Source organism: Hyaena hyaena, unplaced genomic scaffold, assembly GCF_003009895.1.
Source record: "Hyaena hyaena isolate Hyena2069 unplaced genomic scaffold, ASM300989v1 scaffold_312, whole genome shotgun sequence".
NCBI classification, from domain to species: domain Eukaryota; kingdom Metazoa; phylum Chordata; class Mammalia; order Carnivora; family Hyaenidae; genus Hyaena; species Hyaena hyaena.
In genome coordinates, this window is record NW_024080943.1 from 965337 (window position 1) to 982651 (window position 17315).

The following is a 17315-nucleotide window of genomic DNA, read 5'->3' on the forward strand; positions in this document are numbered from 1 at the left end:
AGTTACAGTTGGGCACTGGAGGTGGTCGGATGGATGGATGATAGATGGGTGCTTGCATGACTGGCTAGGTGGGTGGGACTGGCTGTTGTTTCAGTGGATGGAAGCATGGCGAGGTGATGGGGGTGGCTGGATAAATGGAGATTTGGTGAATGGAGGTAGTTGGTGAATGAATGCATGGATGCATGAGCGGCTTGGTGCAGAAATGGGCCCACAAATGTAAGGCCAACTAATCTTTGACAAAGCGGGAAAGAATATCCAATGGAATAAAGACAGTCTCTTCAGCAAACAGTGTTGGGAAAACTGGACAGCCGCATGCAGAAAAATGAACCTGGACCACTTTCTTACACTATACAAAAATAAACTCAAAATGGACGAAAGACGTAAACCTAAGAGAGGAAGCCATCAAAATCCTTGAGAAAGTAGGCAAAAACTTCTTTGACCTCGGCCACAGCAACTTCTTACTCAACATGTTTCCAGAGGCAAGGGAAACAAAAACGAAAATGAACTATTGGTACCTCATCAAAATAAAAATCTTCTGCACAGTGAAGGAAACAATCAGCAAAACTAAAAGGCAACCAATGGAATAGGAAAAGATGATTGCAAATGACATATCAAATAAAGAGTTAGTATCCAAAAATCTATAAAGAACTTACCAAACTCAACACCAAAAAACAAATAATCCACCGAAGAAATGGGCAAAAGACATAAATAGACACTTCTCCAAAGAAGACACCCAGATGGCTAACAGACACATGAAAAAATGCTGAACATCACTCATCATCAGGGAAATACAAATCAAAACCACAATGAGATACCACCTCACACCTGTCAGAATGGCTGACATTAACAACAGATGTCAGTGAGGATGCAGAGAAAGAGGAACCCATTTGCACTGCTGGTAGGAATGCAAACTGGTGCACCCACTCTGGAAAACAGCATGGAGGTTCCTCAAAAAATTAAAAATGGAACTACCCTATGACCCAGCAATCGCACTACTAGGTATTTATCCGAGGGATACAGGTGTGCTGTTTCAAAAGGGCACATGCAACCCAATGTTTATAGCAGCACTACCAACAATAGCGTAAGTATGGAAAGAGCCCAAATGTCCATCGAAGGATGAATGAATAAAGAAGATGTGGTATATATACACCATGGAGTATTACTCAGCAGTCAAAAAGATTATGGAACCAGAGGATATTATGCTAAGGGAAATTAGTCAGAGAAAGACAAGTATCATATGACTTCACTCATATGTGGAATTTAAGAGACAAAACAGATGAACATGAGGGAAGGGAAGCAAAAATAATATAAAAACAGGGAGGGGGACAAAACATAAGAGATTCTTAAATATAGAGAACAAACTGAGGGCTGCTGGCGGGGTTGTGCTGGGGGAATGAGCTAATGGGCAAGGGGCATTAAGGAAGACATTCGTTGGGATGAGCACAGGGTGTTATACACAGGGGATGAATCACTGGATTTGACTCCCGAAATCATTATTGCACTGTATCCTAACTAACTTGGATGTAAATTAAAACAATAATTAAAAAAATAATAATACATAAATAAATCAAAAGATGGGTGGCTTGGTGGATGGAAGAAATAGTTGAGTGAACATGGTTCGCTGGTGAATAAGGGGACGGATGGGTGGTTGAATGGTTGTCTGGATGGGTGTCTAGGTGGTTGGGTGGATAGGTGAATGGAAGGATGGGTGGGTGAAAGGATAGAAAGTTGGATGGGTGGGTGGCGGTGGAGGAGGAGGTGGTTGGGTGGGTGAGTGGCTGTCCAGGTAGATGTTAGAGAGGCTGAGTGACTGGAGGTGGCCAGCGAAGGGAGGGGCTGGTTAGGTGGGTAGCGAAGAAGCTGGGTGAATGAGGGGGCTGGGTGAATGAATGGTTGACTGGGTGGTTGGGTGGATGACTGGATGGGTGCCTGGGGGTCGGATGGGTAATCAGAAAGGGAAGTTGGGTGGGTGGGGTGAAGAGATGGTTGTTCAGGTGGCTCTTAGAAAGGCTGGATGAATGGAAGGGTTATGTGAATAGAGAGTTGGATGAATGGGTGGATGGGAGTAGATGAGTGGATGGACGGACGGATGGATGGACCCACCACAGGGGACCTGAGGCACCTCCAGTTAACTCTCTAAAGGTGGGGGGGAACCCCTGACGGTGAAGGAAGGAGAACAGGCTTGGAGACCGAGCCTCCCGGGTCGCCCTTCCCCGAGACCCCTTCCCCAGCAGGGTCCACCCCGCCTGCACCCAGCCCCGGGGTGTAGGGATGCGGGGGGCCTACCTGGAGGCGGCGATCTCAGCCTTCTGGCGCGCGATGGCGGCGGCGCGCTGCGCGCCCTCCACGCTGTGCTCCACCTTCTGGCGGACCTTGCTGCTCTTGAGCGGCAGCACGCGGCGCTTGGTGCCCTTGACCAGCACGTTGTGGCGGTACTTGCCCTCCTCGCGGTGGCCGTCGGGCAGCGTGGTGCAGCCGTAGCCGTGGCGCAGGTTGTCCAGCCACTCGCCCTCGTAGCGGAGGCCGCTGGAGCGTTCGCTCACGCCGAAGCCCGAGCGCTTGTCGTTCTTCCACTCGCCCATGTAGGTCTCGGTGGTGGTGGCGTCGATGTCGGCCTCGAAAGGCGCGGCCTCGTCGGCGCCCTCGGCGCCCTCGCCCAGGCTGGCGGTGGACGCGGCGTCGCTGGCGCCGGAGCTGAGGTCGCTCTTGAGGAAGCTGACGCGGCTGCGCTGGCTGCCCAGCGACGTGCGCGACTCGGCGCGCCTCAGCCGGCCCAGCAGCGCGCCCCGCTGGAAGAGGCCGCCGCCCTTGGGCGCCCGCGCCGCCTCGGCGTTGGCCAGCAGGCTGAGCGCGAAGCCGCCGCGCGGGATGGCGGCCGGGGGCGGCGTCGGGCCGTCGGGGGCGGGCGAGGCGGGCGAGTCCGGGGCCACCGTGCCGTTGCTGTGCTCGCTGCGCAGGGACGAGAGCGACGTGCGCAGTGGCGAGCGCACCACCACGGCCATCCCGTAGGGCACGCTCTGGCGCACGCCGTAGCCGTGGCGCATGCCGTTGGTGAACTGGCCCTGGTAGGTCCCTGCGGGGCGAGGAGAGGGCGCGTCAGTGGTCGGCTGGGAGGGCCCTGCGGGCGCGGGGCGAGGCTGGCCGCGAGGAGCGCGCGGGTGGGAGGCCAGGCGGGGGAGGGGCGCGTGGTCCTTGTGGGGCGGGGGCGGGGGGCGAGGACGGCAGTGCGCGAGCCGTTTGCGCAGTGGTGCGAATATTCCCGGTGGTGGGAACACGCGAGGTCACGGTGGGCGAGGCAGAGGGCGGCCGTGTGTCAGCGTCAGTGTGTGCAGCTGTGTGAGCAGGGGAGGCCCGGGAGTGCATGCGGTTAAACGAGTGAGAGGCCGGAAGGAGTCTGCAGGATGGTGTGAATACTTCCGTTGGTGGGAACACAGCAGGGTCACAAGTGTGCCAGATGGGGCGAGTCAGTTTGAAAGTGCAAAGTTGTCCGAGCAGATGAGGTTCGGTGAGTGTGAATTTGAATGAGTGCACAGATCTTGAATCGCACGAGAGACTGCACGTGCAAGTGCATGAGTGGGCGAGACAGTGAGTTTGTGTGGTAGCATGAATATTTCCATCTGCGGGAGTGTGCAGGGTCATGCAAGCCTGTCAAATCATGAGTGTGCAAGGCAGTGTGTGTGCAGAGGGTGACTGAGATCACATGAGTGTGATATCATGAGATGTAACATACGGTCACGGGAGTATTTGAGGTCTTGAGTGTGTAAGGAAAGGCAAAGTTGAGCGAGGGTGCAAAACCAGAGATTCAAAGAGTATAGAGCTGTGTGAGCAGGCACTTCTGTCCGTCCATATGAGGTTAAATGCATGTGCATAGTCCTCATAGTGAGCAAGGTGATACGAATGCTCAAGCTCGTGAGTGAATAAGACAGTGAGGTCACAGAGTAGTGAATCCTGGAGGGCACAGGGCTCTGCTGGAAAGTCTGGGAGAATGTGTAACTGTGCAAGCCCATGTGTATAGAAGACTTTGAGGGACTTGCATGTCAGTGTCTTTTGACTATATGAGATCATGAGTGTGCAGTGCAGTGTGTACACAGTGGGGTAAGTGTCCAAGTTCCTGTGGAGGTGGCATCATGGGTGTGTGACAAGTTCTAAGTGTGCAAGGCTGTCTGAGTGTTAAAGCACAGAACAATATGTGGCACTTGAGGCTGAGTGTATGAGGTTGTGGGCAGTAGGGAATCTGAGACCGTGGAAGACCGTGTGTACGTGGGGGGATAGTGGCGTGTACAAGGAGGAGGTATCAGCAGTGGAGGCCTCGCGTGTCCATCAGTGTGAGCACGTGAGCTCCCGGGAACAGAGCCTATGTAAGTAGTCTGCTGAAAACCAGCTCCCTGCCCTCGTCTTCATGCCTTCGACATGTAGAGCAGCGTCTGCCGTAATGTTCCCTGAGTTGAGGGGGGAAATTCAGAGCCTTGGTTGTAAACACAAGCTGATACTTTACCCTGGTTAAACCAACCCCAAATGGCCTTCTTCCCAGCAAATGCCCAGGATGGCTAGGGAACTGAAACAGCCGGCCAGGTAAGGGATTCCTAAGCTCACCCCAGCAGGCGTGCTCCCATTCGGGCCTTTGCACTGGCTGTTCCCTCTGCTTGGAACTCTTTTCCTCCAGATAGCCTTCATGGCTCTGCTCAGCAAGCCTGCCCTGACCACCCTATTTAAAATTGCCATCTGCCTACGCACAAGCACCCAGATACCCCTTCTCTGCTGTTGTCTAGAGTATGTACCCTCTTCTAAAATATCATAGGACTTAATAATTGCGTTTATTGCCTTTCTTTCCCCACTAGAACGGAAGCTCCACTAGGGCAGGGATCTTTCCTGTTTTGGTCTCAGATGTAGCCCCAGCACCTGCAATCGGGCCCGGCACATAGGGTGCTCTAGAAATATTTGCTGATTGGTTGGCTGAGCCTCTCCAGAAACTCCATCTCATTGTGCGACCTTGGGCAACTCTCTTCCCTTCTTAAGGCTTCGATTGCCCTGTCTGTCAATGATGTGTTAGATATGAAACTCTCTAAAGTTTGGCCTAGCTCTGAGACACTGGCGTTCTAGGAGGACTCTGCAGGGGAAGGACACCATGTCCCTGTGACTCCATGCTGCCTGGTCCCTCCCAGCCCAGGCTGCTCCACCTCAGGCCCCTACTCCCACCCCGCCCCCATCCCTTTCTGCACGAGGAGACCACATTAAGAGTCATGTACAGTGCCGAGGGCTCATTTAAACCTCTCAAAGTTCCTATCAGGTGGGTCCCCTGATGTTGCTCATTTATAGGAGAGGAAGTTGGTGGTCTGAGAAGTTAAGCGACTTGACCAAGGAAACAGAATCCAAACTCACGTCTATCTGATGCTCAGAGTTCACGCTCTGAGCCCACAGTTCTCTATCCTGGCTACCCTTCAGAAGCTCTAAAAAATAACAATTTCTGGGCCTCACCACCAGAAAGTTGGGCTTTTCTACATTTTTGTTGCTTGCAGCCTTTCTACAGGAAGGCACACAGCCAGCAGTGAGAGGGACATCAGAGCTCCCCTCCTTTCAATGACCAGCCATGAAAAATCAATGACCATGGAATATGAGCTATAAAAGGGCCAAAGAGAAATGGAGAGAGAAAGGAAAGATCACCGGGCATGATCTCATAGAGGAAGATGCAAATATGATCTCTATTTCACAGGTGGAATGGTTCGAAGAGATTATGTGACTTGCCCAAAGTCACCTAGTAAGGACGGAGCAAAACTGAGATTTGAACTAAGGTTTAACTCAAGTTAAGGAAGTAGGAAAATGGATGTGTGTGCCAGGTGCGGAGAACAGAGCAATGAGAGCATGGTGCAGGGGATGGGAAAGTGGAGAGATGGAAAATTAATGTGTTCCCCTTTCCAAGTTCATTCACATGTAGTCACATTATATGGGAGACAAAGGGACAGATAGAGACATGCAGTCAGAGACACACTGATCTCAAATATCTTTCTAACCTGGAGAACCTTGGACAAGTTACTTCTTCAGATTCTCAATTTGCTTATCTGGAAAATGGAAAAATAATACCCACCATCTAGGATTCGGGGGAAGGTTTAAAAGAAGAAAACAATAAAAAAGGAAACAACCCGCGGTACCTGGGTTGTTGGTTAAGCGTCTGACTTCAACTCCGGTCATGATCTCACTTCAGTTCAAGCCCTGTACTGGGCTCTGTGCTGACAGCTCAGAACCTGGAGCCTGCTTCCAATTCTGTGTCTCCCTCTCTCTCTGCCTCTCCCCCGCTCCTGTTCTGTGTGTCTCTGTCTCAAAAATAAATGAACATTTAAATAACTTTAAAAAAAAAGGAAACACCCTAAATGCCCATCAACTGGTAAATGGATGGACGGTGGCCAGCCACACAGTGGAATACTGGTCAGCATTAAAAAGGAATAGACTGCCAGCATATCCAACATGAATGGATCTCAAAAACATGCTACGTGAAGAAAGCCAGAGATGAAAGAATACAAAGTGTGCGATTCCAATTACATAAAAGTCTGGAAAAGACTAAGGTATAGTGACAGAAAGCAGATCTGTGGTTACCGGGGTACAAGGGAACTTTCTGAATGGATGGAAATGCTCTACACCTTGATTGCGCTGGTGGTTACACAGCTGCATACATTTGTTAGGACTGTACACCTAAAATGAATTTTATTGCATTTATTGATTTAATAAATTAATTTATTTATAAATAAACTTTTAAGAAAAAAAACACACCCCAGCACAGCATTCTGCAAATACCCATTGGAAAATCCTGTCAACTCCCCATTCCAAGTGAATCTGAAATCCGGCCACTTGTCACCACCCCACTGCTACTAGATGGTCGCCTGAGCCACCATTGTCTCTCACCTGGATTTTCATCATGGCTGCCACACCAGTCTCTTCCTGCCCCATGCGCCTCTGTCCATTCCTAACACGCTCATCACAGGGATTCTACCCAAAGGTAATAAAGTCAGAATCATGACACTGCTCTGCCTCTTCTCATTCAGAGGAAAAGCCGAAGTCCTTAGTGATCCATGGACCTGATCTGATCCCATCCCCGTGGCTCCTCTGTCCTCACCTCCCTCCACTCCTCCTTTCCCTCACTCCACTCTGGCCACAGAGTCCTCCTTTCTGTTCCTCCCACACCATGAGCCATGCTCCTGCCCCAGGGCCTTTCTGTTTGCTGCTCCCTCTGCCTGAAACAGTCTTCCTCCAAAAATCTGCACAGCTCACTCCCGGAGGGGTATTTAATGGTTTCTATAAGACCAAGGTGACACAGCTAATAAATATACCAAAATACACATTCATGTCCAGCTGTGCTCCTTACTGTGCTCAGAAGAAAGAAAAACAAACATGTGAAAGGAGAAAGTGAACAGAGCAGAGAAGATGGTAAACTGGGAGAAGGAAGACATCTAATCTCTGGCTTGGACACGTTTGTGAAATTAAATCAGCCAATCTACCTTTAGCTTAAAGTTGGCGTGAGATGGGCTGACATGGTCCCTTTAAGCCCAAGAGAAACTGAGATTGCCACAGGAGAGCGGCCCTTGGCCACTAGCTGGGGAGGAAATGGCCAGGCTATATTAGGAAACTTACAAGCAAGTGGCAAGAGGCACAGACACCCAGGGGAGGCTGGGAGTGACAGGGCCCTGGGAAGGGGGAAAAGCCAAGTGCTGGGGCCATCCCCGGTCTGACTCTCTCTAAGACTGGACAGCTCTCCCTGGAGACAGGAAGAATGCAGCATCTGCATCTGAAGAGAGGGAAAAGGAGGACCCTGCCCACAGCCATCTGGCTAAGATGAGCTGTGCCTCCTGATCACCTTTGGGCTGGCATTCTCACTTGGCCTTGTAGACCCTGCAGGGCTTCCCATTGCCCTCAGGGTAAGGGGCAAGAGTCTCAGCCTCTGACCCTCTCTCCTGACTCATCTTGAACAACGCTCCAGTCACATTTTCCTTTCCACCTCAGGACCTTTGCACATACTCCCCCCACCCCCCACCCCCACACACACCGCCTTTTCTCAGCATGCTCTTCTCTCTCTTCCTCTGGCCAACTTCTATTGATATTTCAAGCTTTGGCTTAAATATGACTTCATCCAGGAGGATTTCTTGAACCCTGCTCCCTGAGTACTGCCATATGATGTCATGTCTCCCTGTTCTTCTTGGCACTTTTCCCAATTGCAGCTAAATAACTATTAAGATCATTTGTTCACCATAAGCCTTTCCCACTGGACTTTGGTTTCCAAGAGGGAGGGAGCCATATCCAGCTTATTTCTGCTATGATCCCAGCATCTAGCACAGTTCCCAGGCCCAAGGAAGCCCACAGTAAACGTCTGATGAATCTGTATCTTCTCTTCCATTGTTCCAGGGGCAGGAACCACATTTTCTTTTTTGCTTCATGACTCAGCATGTAGTAAGTACTCAATAGTGACTGGCTATTGTGTTCAGGTCTAGATTTAGCAGCCCAAAACCCTGGGAATTATTGGGGTATATGTAAAAGGCAAGTAAATACAGTTCTGTCCCTCATACCAGGCTCCTAAAGTTAATAAAACTTTATCATACCGAATATCATATGCTTCCTGCAGTTGCCCTTCCGGTTTAGTACTGAATAAGCTGGGTTTTAACCTTGACTCTGACACTAAATAGTTCTAAAACATGTGCAAACTATCTAAGCCTGCTGAACCTCAGCTTGTCCTTCTTAAAATGGAGATAATGGTACTTACTTCAGATCTTGTTCATTCACTTATTTGAATTTAACGAGTATTTGCTGTGGACCCTGAATTCTTGGTGTTAGATACTGGGATACTGGTGTTAGATACTGATAAATAGATAGGCATGATCTCTGCCCTCAAGGGGCTTAGAGTCAAGCGCCAAGGGTAGACCAAATTTAAGCAACCATCACAGAAATAAATGCTACCCGTGGTGCAGAGTGATGACGGCCCAGACTTTAGGTGGTGGGGGAGGATTGGCTGACCAAGGATTAAGTGAACCATATGTGAGGCAGCTAGCACACAGTAAGTGCTCAATAAAGGCTAGCTTTGGCAGGCGAGAATCTTTGCTCTGAAAAGCTGTCCCAGAAAGGATTAACTGGAGAGTTGAAAAGGAGCCGGGGAGGACAGGAAGAACTCGGAGAGAACAAGCCCAGCTCTGATTTTCCGCCTACGTCTGCTTGCTAGTAAGAAAGCAGTCTTATGCGCTGGAATGCCCAGGCTTGGCGGCTTTGGCCACATCTCTGACCCAGGAGGCCTTAAAGCTTCTGTCCTTGGGAGGAAGAAAATTGGGGGGGGGGGTCTCTTCATCAGTGAGACCTGCCTCCACACCCTCTAGACACACATGACACAGTGGTTTCTGGAAGTCACATCTACAGCACAAGATCCATGCTTTGGGGCAGAGATTATGACTTCACTGACATGGACACTGGAGTTGTTTAAAGCACCTCTGATGGCTCTACTATGCAACTTGAGTAAGAGCTGTAAAACTCTACATTGACCTCTCGTTAACCAATACACTCCGTTCCTTCTGTCAAACCTGTGACCTGCTGTCCCTGGCCGATCCTGGTGGTTACCCAAGAGCAGATTTCTCCTTTGCGAATGGAACCTCATTCTGTTTAAGGGCCTAGACTTCTTTCCTGAGCCTCAGAGAAAGGTTCCCTATGGAGGGGTCAATCCAGATTGCTCTCAGCCAGACTTCATGTCTACTTACCAATGATTAGATTCTATATGAGCATTTCATGAAATCCAGCATTGAGGAGGGAAAGTTGGCTGGGGGCAGGGAGGCAGGGAAGAGTTTCTAGCTCTTATTAGGAGAAACATGCAGGCATATACTCTTCTGCTGCATGTGGAGGTGACCCCTGCAGCAGTGGCAGGCAACTTGGTACCACGCAGGTAGCTACTGAGACTACAGCTGACCATGTGTGGATGGCAGAGCAAAACACGACAGAACCCTGGGTCCTTGTTGACATTATTGGGTCTCCAAGTTAGCCAATCCTGAGACTCTCTTACCTCTGGATTCTTCTTTATGTGAGATCGTAAATATTCTTATTGTTTACGCCTGTGCTGTCCAGCATGGCAGCCAGTGGACACAGGTGGTTATTGAGCGCCAGGTTGCAAAGAATTAGCACAAAAACTGTAAAAATCTCACTAATAATTATATATCGATTACATGTAGAGATGATAATATTTGGGGTAATGGGTCAAATAAAATACATATTTTTTAAGTAGGCTCCACACTCAACATGGAGCTCAACGTAGGGCTCAAATTCAGACCCTGAAATCGAGACCCGAGCTGAGATCAAGAGTCCGACGGTTAATCGACTGAGCCACCCAGGTGCCCCTAAATTAAATGTATTATTGATATTAATTTCACCTTTTTAACTGTGGCTACTAGAAAATTTTAAATTGCATTTCCAGCCCACGTTGTATTTCTATAGAAAGTGCTTTATTTAATTCACTTGGAGTTAGGGTTTTCTGTTTCCTGCAGACAAAAAAAGTATCCCAACAGGTGTAGGTGTCATCATTGTGATTTTATAGTTAGAACAATTGAAACTAAGAATTTAAATGACCTGCTCAAAATCACACAAATACAGCAACTGTTGGTGGTCACAGCCAAGTGTCCTGACCAGTGCTTTCTCCTCTATACCTCTAGGAATCTGAGAACACCTCTTACAAGCTAAAGATTTGAAATCCCTCATCCAGACCTCAGCTCTGAAGGGAGCTGACCATTTCAGAAACCCAAGGGAAGTCTAGGAAATCCAGAACCCACTTTGACACAGAGAAGAGACACATGGCCCAGACCAGGGATTCTGTCTCCAAATACAGAATGGACACTGAGGACACCACCCCCTCTGGCCAGTGACACCTGCCTATTTCCAGGAAACTGTCTGAGGTCTGAACACCAGTGTCCCTGGAGTACTGAGAACAGAGAGGGAGGCAAAGGATCAGGACTAACTCCTTCCCAGTGGTCCCCGCTATCTATGGAAGTTCTGACCTGACAGTCCAGTCAGTGTCTTCATGACCTGGTCCCAATTCACCCTCCCAAGTTTGTCTTCCCAAATACACCAAAAAGCCCAGCTTCAAAATCACCTCCTCCAGGAAACCTTCCCGGGCTATCTTCTTTCCCCCATACTCTCATTGAGACATTTGTCACCTCTTACCTCTTATGACATCTATCTTGTCTATATCTTGTCTGTTTGGTCTAATGGTCATCCTTGGTCCTTCTTCAAACCCCCTCAGAGTGTCAGGTGTCAGCACAGGATCTTTAGACAGGATTATGGAAGTGTCATCAGCAGATCTCAGACCGTGTTTAAGATGGAGAATGGCAGTGTGTAGCAACATGGATGGACCTTGAGGGTGTTATGCTGAGCGAAATAAGTCAGGCAGAGAAGGACAAATATATGTTTGCACGTATAGGAGGATTAGGAGGAACTTAACTGAGGAACAAGGGGGAGAAGAAGGGGGCAAATGGTGGTGGAAAGGGAGAGAGGCAAACCATGAGAGACTCTTGAATGCTGACAAAAACTGAGGACTGATGGATGTGGGGGGAGGGAGGGATGGGCATGGAAGAGGACACTTGTGGGGATGAGCACTGGGTGTTATGTGGAAACTAATTTGACAATAAACTATTTGTAATAAAAAAAAAAACTAAAAAAAAAAAACCAAACAAACCATACTTAGATACCACCTCATGCTGGTGAGGTGGCTAAAATGAGCAAATCATAAGACTGTAGATGCTAGCGAGGATGTGGAGAAACGAGCACCCTCCTACACTCTTGGTAGGAATGTAAACTGGCTCAGCCCCTCTGGAAAACAGTGTGGAGTTTCCTCAAAAAATTAACAATAGAACTCCCCTATGACCCAGCAATAGCACTGCTAAGGAATTTACCCAAGGGATATAGGAGTGCTGATGCATAATAGCACGTGTACCCCAGTGTTCATAGCAGCACTCTCAACAATAGCCAAAACATGGAAAGAGCCTAAGGGTCCAACAACTGACGAAATGATCAAGAAGATGTCTTTTATCTATACAATGGAATACTATATGGCAATGAGAAAGAATGAAATCTGGCCATGCGTAGCAACATGGGTGTTATGCTGAGCGATATGTCAGGCAGAGGACAGATACCATATGTTTGCACATATAGGAGGATTAGGAGGAACTTAATGGAGGACCATGGGGAGAAGAAGGGGAAAAATAGTTGGAGGGAGGGAGGCAAACCATTATGAGAGACTCTGAGAACAAACTGAGGGCTGATGGGGGTTGGGGAAGGGAGTAATGGGCATGGAGAAGGGCAGTTGTGGGGATGAGCACTGGGTGTTATATGGAAACCAACTTGACAATAAACTATTAGAAAAAAAAAGATGGAGAATGGCAGGCAGGGGACTGAGCAACCGAGAGTCCAGAGGTAAGTGACTCTTGTCCAGATGCACCAAAATCAGGCCAGGTAAACCAGGACTGCCCACGGCAATGAACACCCAGGCCCACATGCCACAGATACCTATATAGATACCTCTAAGTGAAAGGGACCCATCCCAGCTTGACTCTAACCCACCTTGATAAACACCATGGACCCAGTGTCCCTGAGAAAGCAAGTCAGGCCTGAGACATCTTTGGGGACAGCAGAATAATGGAAATTGTTTGGGCTTTGGAAACAGACAGACCTGACTCTGAATATTGTGTTAATTTTCCCCACGTCTCTTTATTTCCACCCCGCCCACCTAGTCCAGGCTGTACCCATTCCTCCTAGTTTACTGCAACAGCATCTTCTCTGGTCTCTCGCCTCTCCTGATGCTGCCGTCCACCCTTTGCTGCTGCCAGAGTCATCTACTTAATAAGATGTGGATCTGATCAGGTGACCCCACCTAAAACCCTGCAGTGGTTTCTGAGTACCTTGAGGATAGTCTTGGGTCCCTAGGAAGCTAAGATTGCATGTGAGTGATTTGGGGGGAATGCTCTCAGGATGAACATCTGCAAGGAAGGAAGCAGGATTCAACAGTAGAAGAAGGTGAACTTCTTCAAGTTGAACAAGCCAAGGCTTATGGTGATCCCAGGGGGATCTCTGGAGCTGGTATAGCCCTTCAGAGTTGTCCAAGGAGTCCGGGTCTTTGGATGCCTGTATCAAGCAATCATTAGCTCTGAGTTGCCCACAGAGCTGGGCAACTCCTTTTGACAGATGACAGTGCCTGGCTATGAGCCATCAGCGACCAGTGCTTGTGGCAGCAGGGAGAAGGAGGCGCTGCCCCCGAAGGGTATCTGAGGGTGTCCTGCAGCAGCTACTGCTGGAGGATTTACATGGATTCCCTAGCAGAGATCTGATTCTCAATAAACATTGGCGCCCTTCACTTCCTGGGAAAGGATAGCAAGGTGACCAGTCATCCCAGTCTGCCTGAGACTGAGGGATTTCCCAAGATTAGGACGTTCAGTACTAAAACCAGGACAGTTCCCAGGCAAAGCAGGCAGCTTGGTTACCCTTCATCTGGGTGGGAAGGAAAAAAGGGCATATCTATATTAGCACAATGTTCAGTGGTGTCCTGGTAGAATAGCTCTTTGGAAAAATAACCCTGATGTTGTAGTGCTAGCCAATTTCCTTCTTGTGAGTATACCCACAGTGGCCAGACAGACTACCAACAGTTGAACAGCCAGCTTGCAAAACTCCTGAAAATTTAGTAACAGGCTCTCATGAGATGGTACCGCACGTGTAATACAGATTGGCATGTTGCTGATTCCTGCAAATGGGCAGCACGCTCATAGACAACCTGAACTCGGGGGTGAGACTGTCTCAATCCTGAGAAGATCACAGGTGGAGCGGCCCTCCAAGACCATCTAGTTCAAGGCAACAAGTCATCTGTCATATGGGCCATCTCTTACCTACACTGTGTCCACAACAGACATTGCTAACCAATCATGATCCTGCTATGGCTGAGCATATGACCCCTTATCACGTCTGCAGGCAGCTATAGTCAATTAGCTGGTGGTGTTGCATATAAGAAAAAAGTGACTTACCCTTGGGAGTAAGTGTGGTTCAGCCCCCTCATTTTACAGAAGGGGAAGCTTTCACACAGAGAGGTAGAGGAACCTGTCCAAGGCCACACAGCCTGGCCATAGCTCAGCTGGGACTAAAAAACAGATCTACTCTCTTGCCTGCTCACCTCCAAACCTTTTTTGTACCCTACAGTTTTCTTTTCTTTCTTTCTTTCTTTCTTTCTTTCTTTCTTTCTTTCTTTCTTTCTTTCTTTCTTTCTTTCTCTTTTCTTTCTTTCGAGAGAGGCAGAATGAGAGGGAGAGAGAGAATCCCAAGCAGACTCTGCACTACCAGCACAAAGCCCAGTGTAGGACTCACACCCACGAACTGTGAGATCATGCCCTGAGCTGAAACCAAGAGTCTGATGCTCAACTAAGTGAGCCATCCAGGCACCTCACCCTGAAGGCTTCTTATATGTGTATATAAATGTTGTATATGTGTTGGTGGGCAGGGCACTTTTTAAAAAATTATAAAAGTTGGGGTGCCTGAGTGGCTCAGTTGGTTAAGCGTCCAACTTCGGCTTAAGTCATGATCTCACAGTTGGTGAGTTCAAGCCCCACACTGAGCTCTACGCTGTCAGCTTGGGATACTCTCTCTCTCTCTCTCTGCCCCTCCCCCAGTCTCTCTCTCTCTCTCAAAATAAATAAATAAACTTCTAAAAAAATTATAAAAGTCATATATGCTCACTGCACAAAATTCAAACAATACAGGAGTATTTAAAATTAAAAAAAAAACACGAAAAAACAAAACTTGTGTAGTATTTCCCGGGGGGGGGGGTGGGGAGGAGGGGCAGGGGCAGGGGTGGGTAATCACTGTTAACAATCAAGGTTCCGATAGGCCCTTTCTGCTCATTTACAAGGATATACATATAACAAATAGACTAAAAGTTTAGCTGTTCCACTCTACCATTAGTCCCGTCACTGAAGACACTGCCTAGCACATAGTAAGCACTCAATAAATATTAGTCAAAAGGTTCTTGTTCCCCTAAAATGTCTTAGTAAGGGTCTACCCTTAGTAGTGGGTCTACCCTTGTCTTTTAAACGGTTTTAGGACTTCATGGCTTGGTTCTCTTGAGTTAGTCTAGCAGTCCCTTTGCGTGAGCATTTAGACTGCACTTCTTTTTTCCCATAACACCCCCAACAGAACCCTGTTGCCTGGCTTGCCTGCAAGGTGGCACCCAAGTCCCTTCCCACGGCTCCCAAATGCTGCCACCCATCAGAGCACCACCATCCCTGGTTTCCCAGGATCCCCGTTAGGCAGCCCAAAGCGGAGAAGCTGGCAGCGTTTGTGACCAGCTCCTGGGAGCAGGGTCAGGTTACAGTCGGTGTAGGACAAGTCCTCGTGACCTGCAGGGCTCCTCCACCCCCACATTCAGAGGCTGCTACCCCAGATGACACCCCACAGCTCACACAAGAAACAGGGGATTAACCAGGCGACATCACGTGGGTGCTGCCAGCCCTGGGCACCGGTCGCCTGGGTGGAAGTGCCTTTGCCAGGCTCTAAGTCAGCTCTGTAACCCTGAGGGCCTGGGAAACCAGAAATAACTGGGTGTAAGGAGGCAAAAGATATCAAGGGGAGAGAGTCTGGGTTCAAAGGAGGCCCACCATGGTCATTCAGTCCCTTCTTTTTTAAAAAAATATTTTTAAATGTTTGTTTATTTTTGAGAGAAAAAGAGAGACCGAGTGTGAGTAGGGAAGGGGCAGAGAGAAGGAGACAGAATCCGAAGCAGGCTCCAGGGTCTGAGCTGTCAGCATAGAGCCCGACGCAGGACCTAAACTCACAACTGTGAGATCATGACCTGAACCGAAGTCAGAGGCTTAACTGACTGAGCCACCCAGGCACCTTCTTTCAGGGCCCCTTTCTATGCTCAGGCCTGCCCACAACCCCCATGCTGAGATGGCATGTGCAATGGGCATCTCTCACCCATGATGTCCAACACCGAGCTCCTGACCTTCACTCTTTGAACTCTTGCTTCATCTCAGGTCAGAGCAATGCCATCCTTCTGTGGTTTAGGCCAAAGCCTTGGAGCCATCCTTGACTCCTCTTTCTCTCTCTCCCCCTGTCCAGGCTATCCGCAGAATCTATTGATTCTACCTTCAAAATAGATCCGGAATTCAACCACTTCTCTCCACCTCTGCTGCCATCAGATGGTGGCCCAAGCCTGTATTCTCACCTGTCAGTAGCTCACTAATTGGTTTCCCTGCTTCTACCCTTTCTGCATGACCTCCTCTCCCCAGCCTCTCAACACAGTAGCCAAAGGAATCCTTTTAAGCAAGATCTGACCATATCACTCTTATAGGCCTCATTTTTCTCAGAGTAAAAAGCCAAATTCTTAGATGGCCTACAAAGCCCTGCATAAACTGCCCCTTCACCACACCTTGCTGGCAGGAATAGTGTATACACAGGTGATGTGGTGCCTTTCTCTGTGTGTCCCATCAAGGGTCTATATTGTAAGGTTGTCCTGTCGGCAATGATGTGACATTTGATCACTTTGCTAAAGATGGTACCCATACAGGATTCAAATTTAATTAAAAATAAAAGTCTCAAAAATGTGCATGCAGGGGCGCCTGGGTGGCTTAATCAGTTGAGCGTCTGACTTCGGCTCAGGTCATGATCTCACAGTCGTGCATTCAAGCCCCACGTCGGGCTCTGTGCTGACAGCTCAGAGCCTGGAGCCTGCTTCAGATTCTTTGTCTCCTTCTCTCTGCCCCTCATCTGCTCGTGCTCACTCTCTCTCTTGCTCTCTCTCAAAAAATAAATAAACATTAAATTTTTTTTAAAAAAACACCATGCATGGCAAATGGAGCATTTCCTGCAGGCTGTGTGCAGCCCTCAGGTCTCAGTGTGTGGTCCCAGCTCTACACTGTCCAGATGAAGGTCAACAACATATGCTTAAATACTTCCAGGCCCAAGGTGCTCACTGCTTGCCTGGGGAGAAGAGGGTTCTGGAGTTCCCATAACCCCTGGATCACTCTATGGATTTTTCCAGATGGGTCTGGGCCAGTCAGCTCTCAATTATAAAGGAAGGAGTAGGGATCCTGGATGCTTCACTCGTGACCAGACCTAACTGTCCACCTACTCTGTGGCTCTGGCTTCAGAAGGGTTAGGAGAGAACAAGGATAGCCCTCTGGTCTATGGCAGGAAGCAGCACCACCCCCAGCTCAGCCTGCACCCCAGCCTCACCCAGGGCCCTCAGAAAATGAGGTTCAACATTCCTCACAAGGCTGTGGTTGCAAGGGCTGGTCCAGGGAACAGCTGCTGGAGACACGGAATTAGCA

General features: G+C 48.9%; 1 protein-coding gene across 1 annotated transcript in view; it reads right to left on the reverse strand.

Moving 5' to 3' along the window:
* The window catches only part of JPH2 (junctophilin 2), a 70001-nt gene that overhangs the window by 44240 nt on the left and 8446 nt on the right, over nucleotides 1-17315 (reverse strand). Inside the window, exon 2 of the mRNA XM_039248499.1 lies at nucleotides 2287-3073. Coding sequence (XP_039104430.1) covers nucleotides 2287-3073 — 787 coding nt within the window. The remainder of the gene's footprint in view (nucleotides 1-2286; nucleotides 3074-17315) is intronic.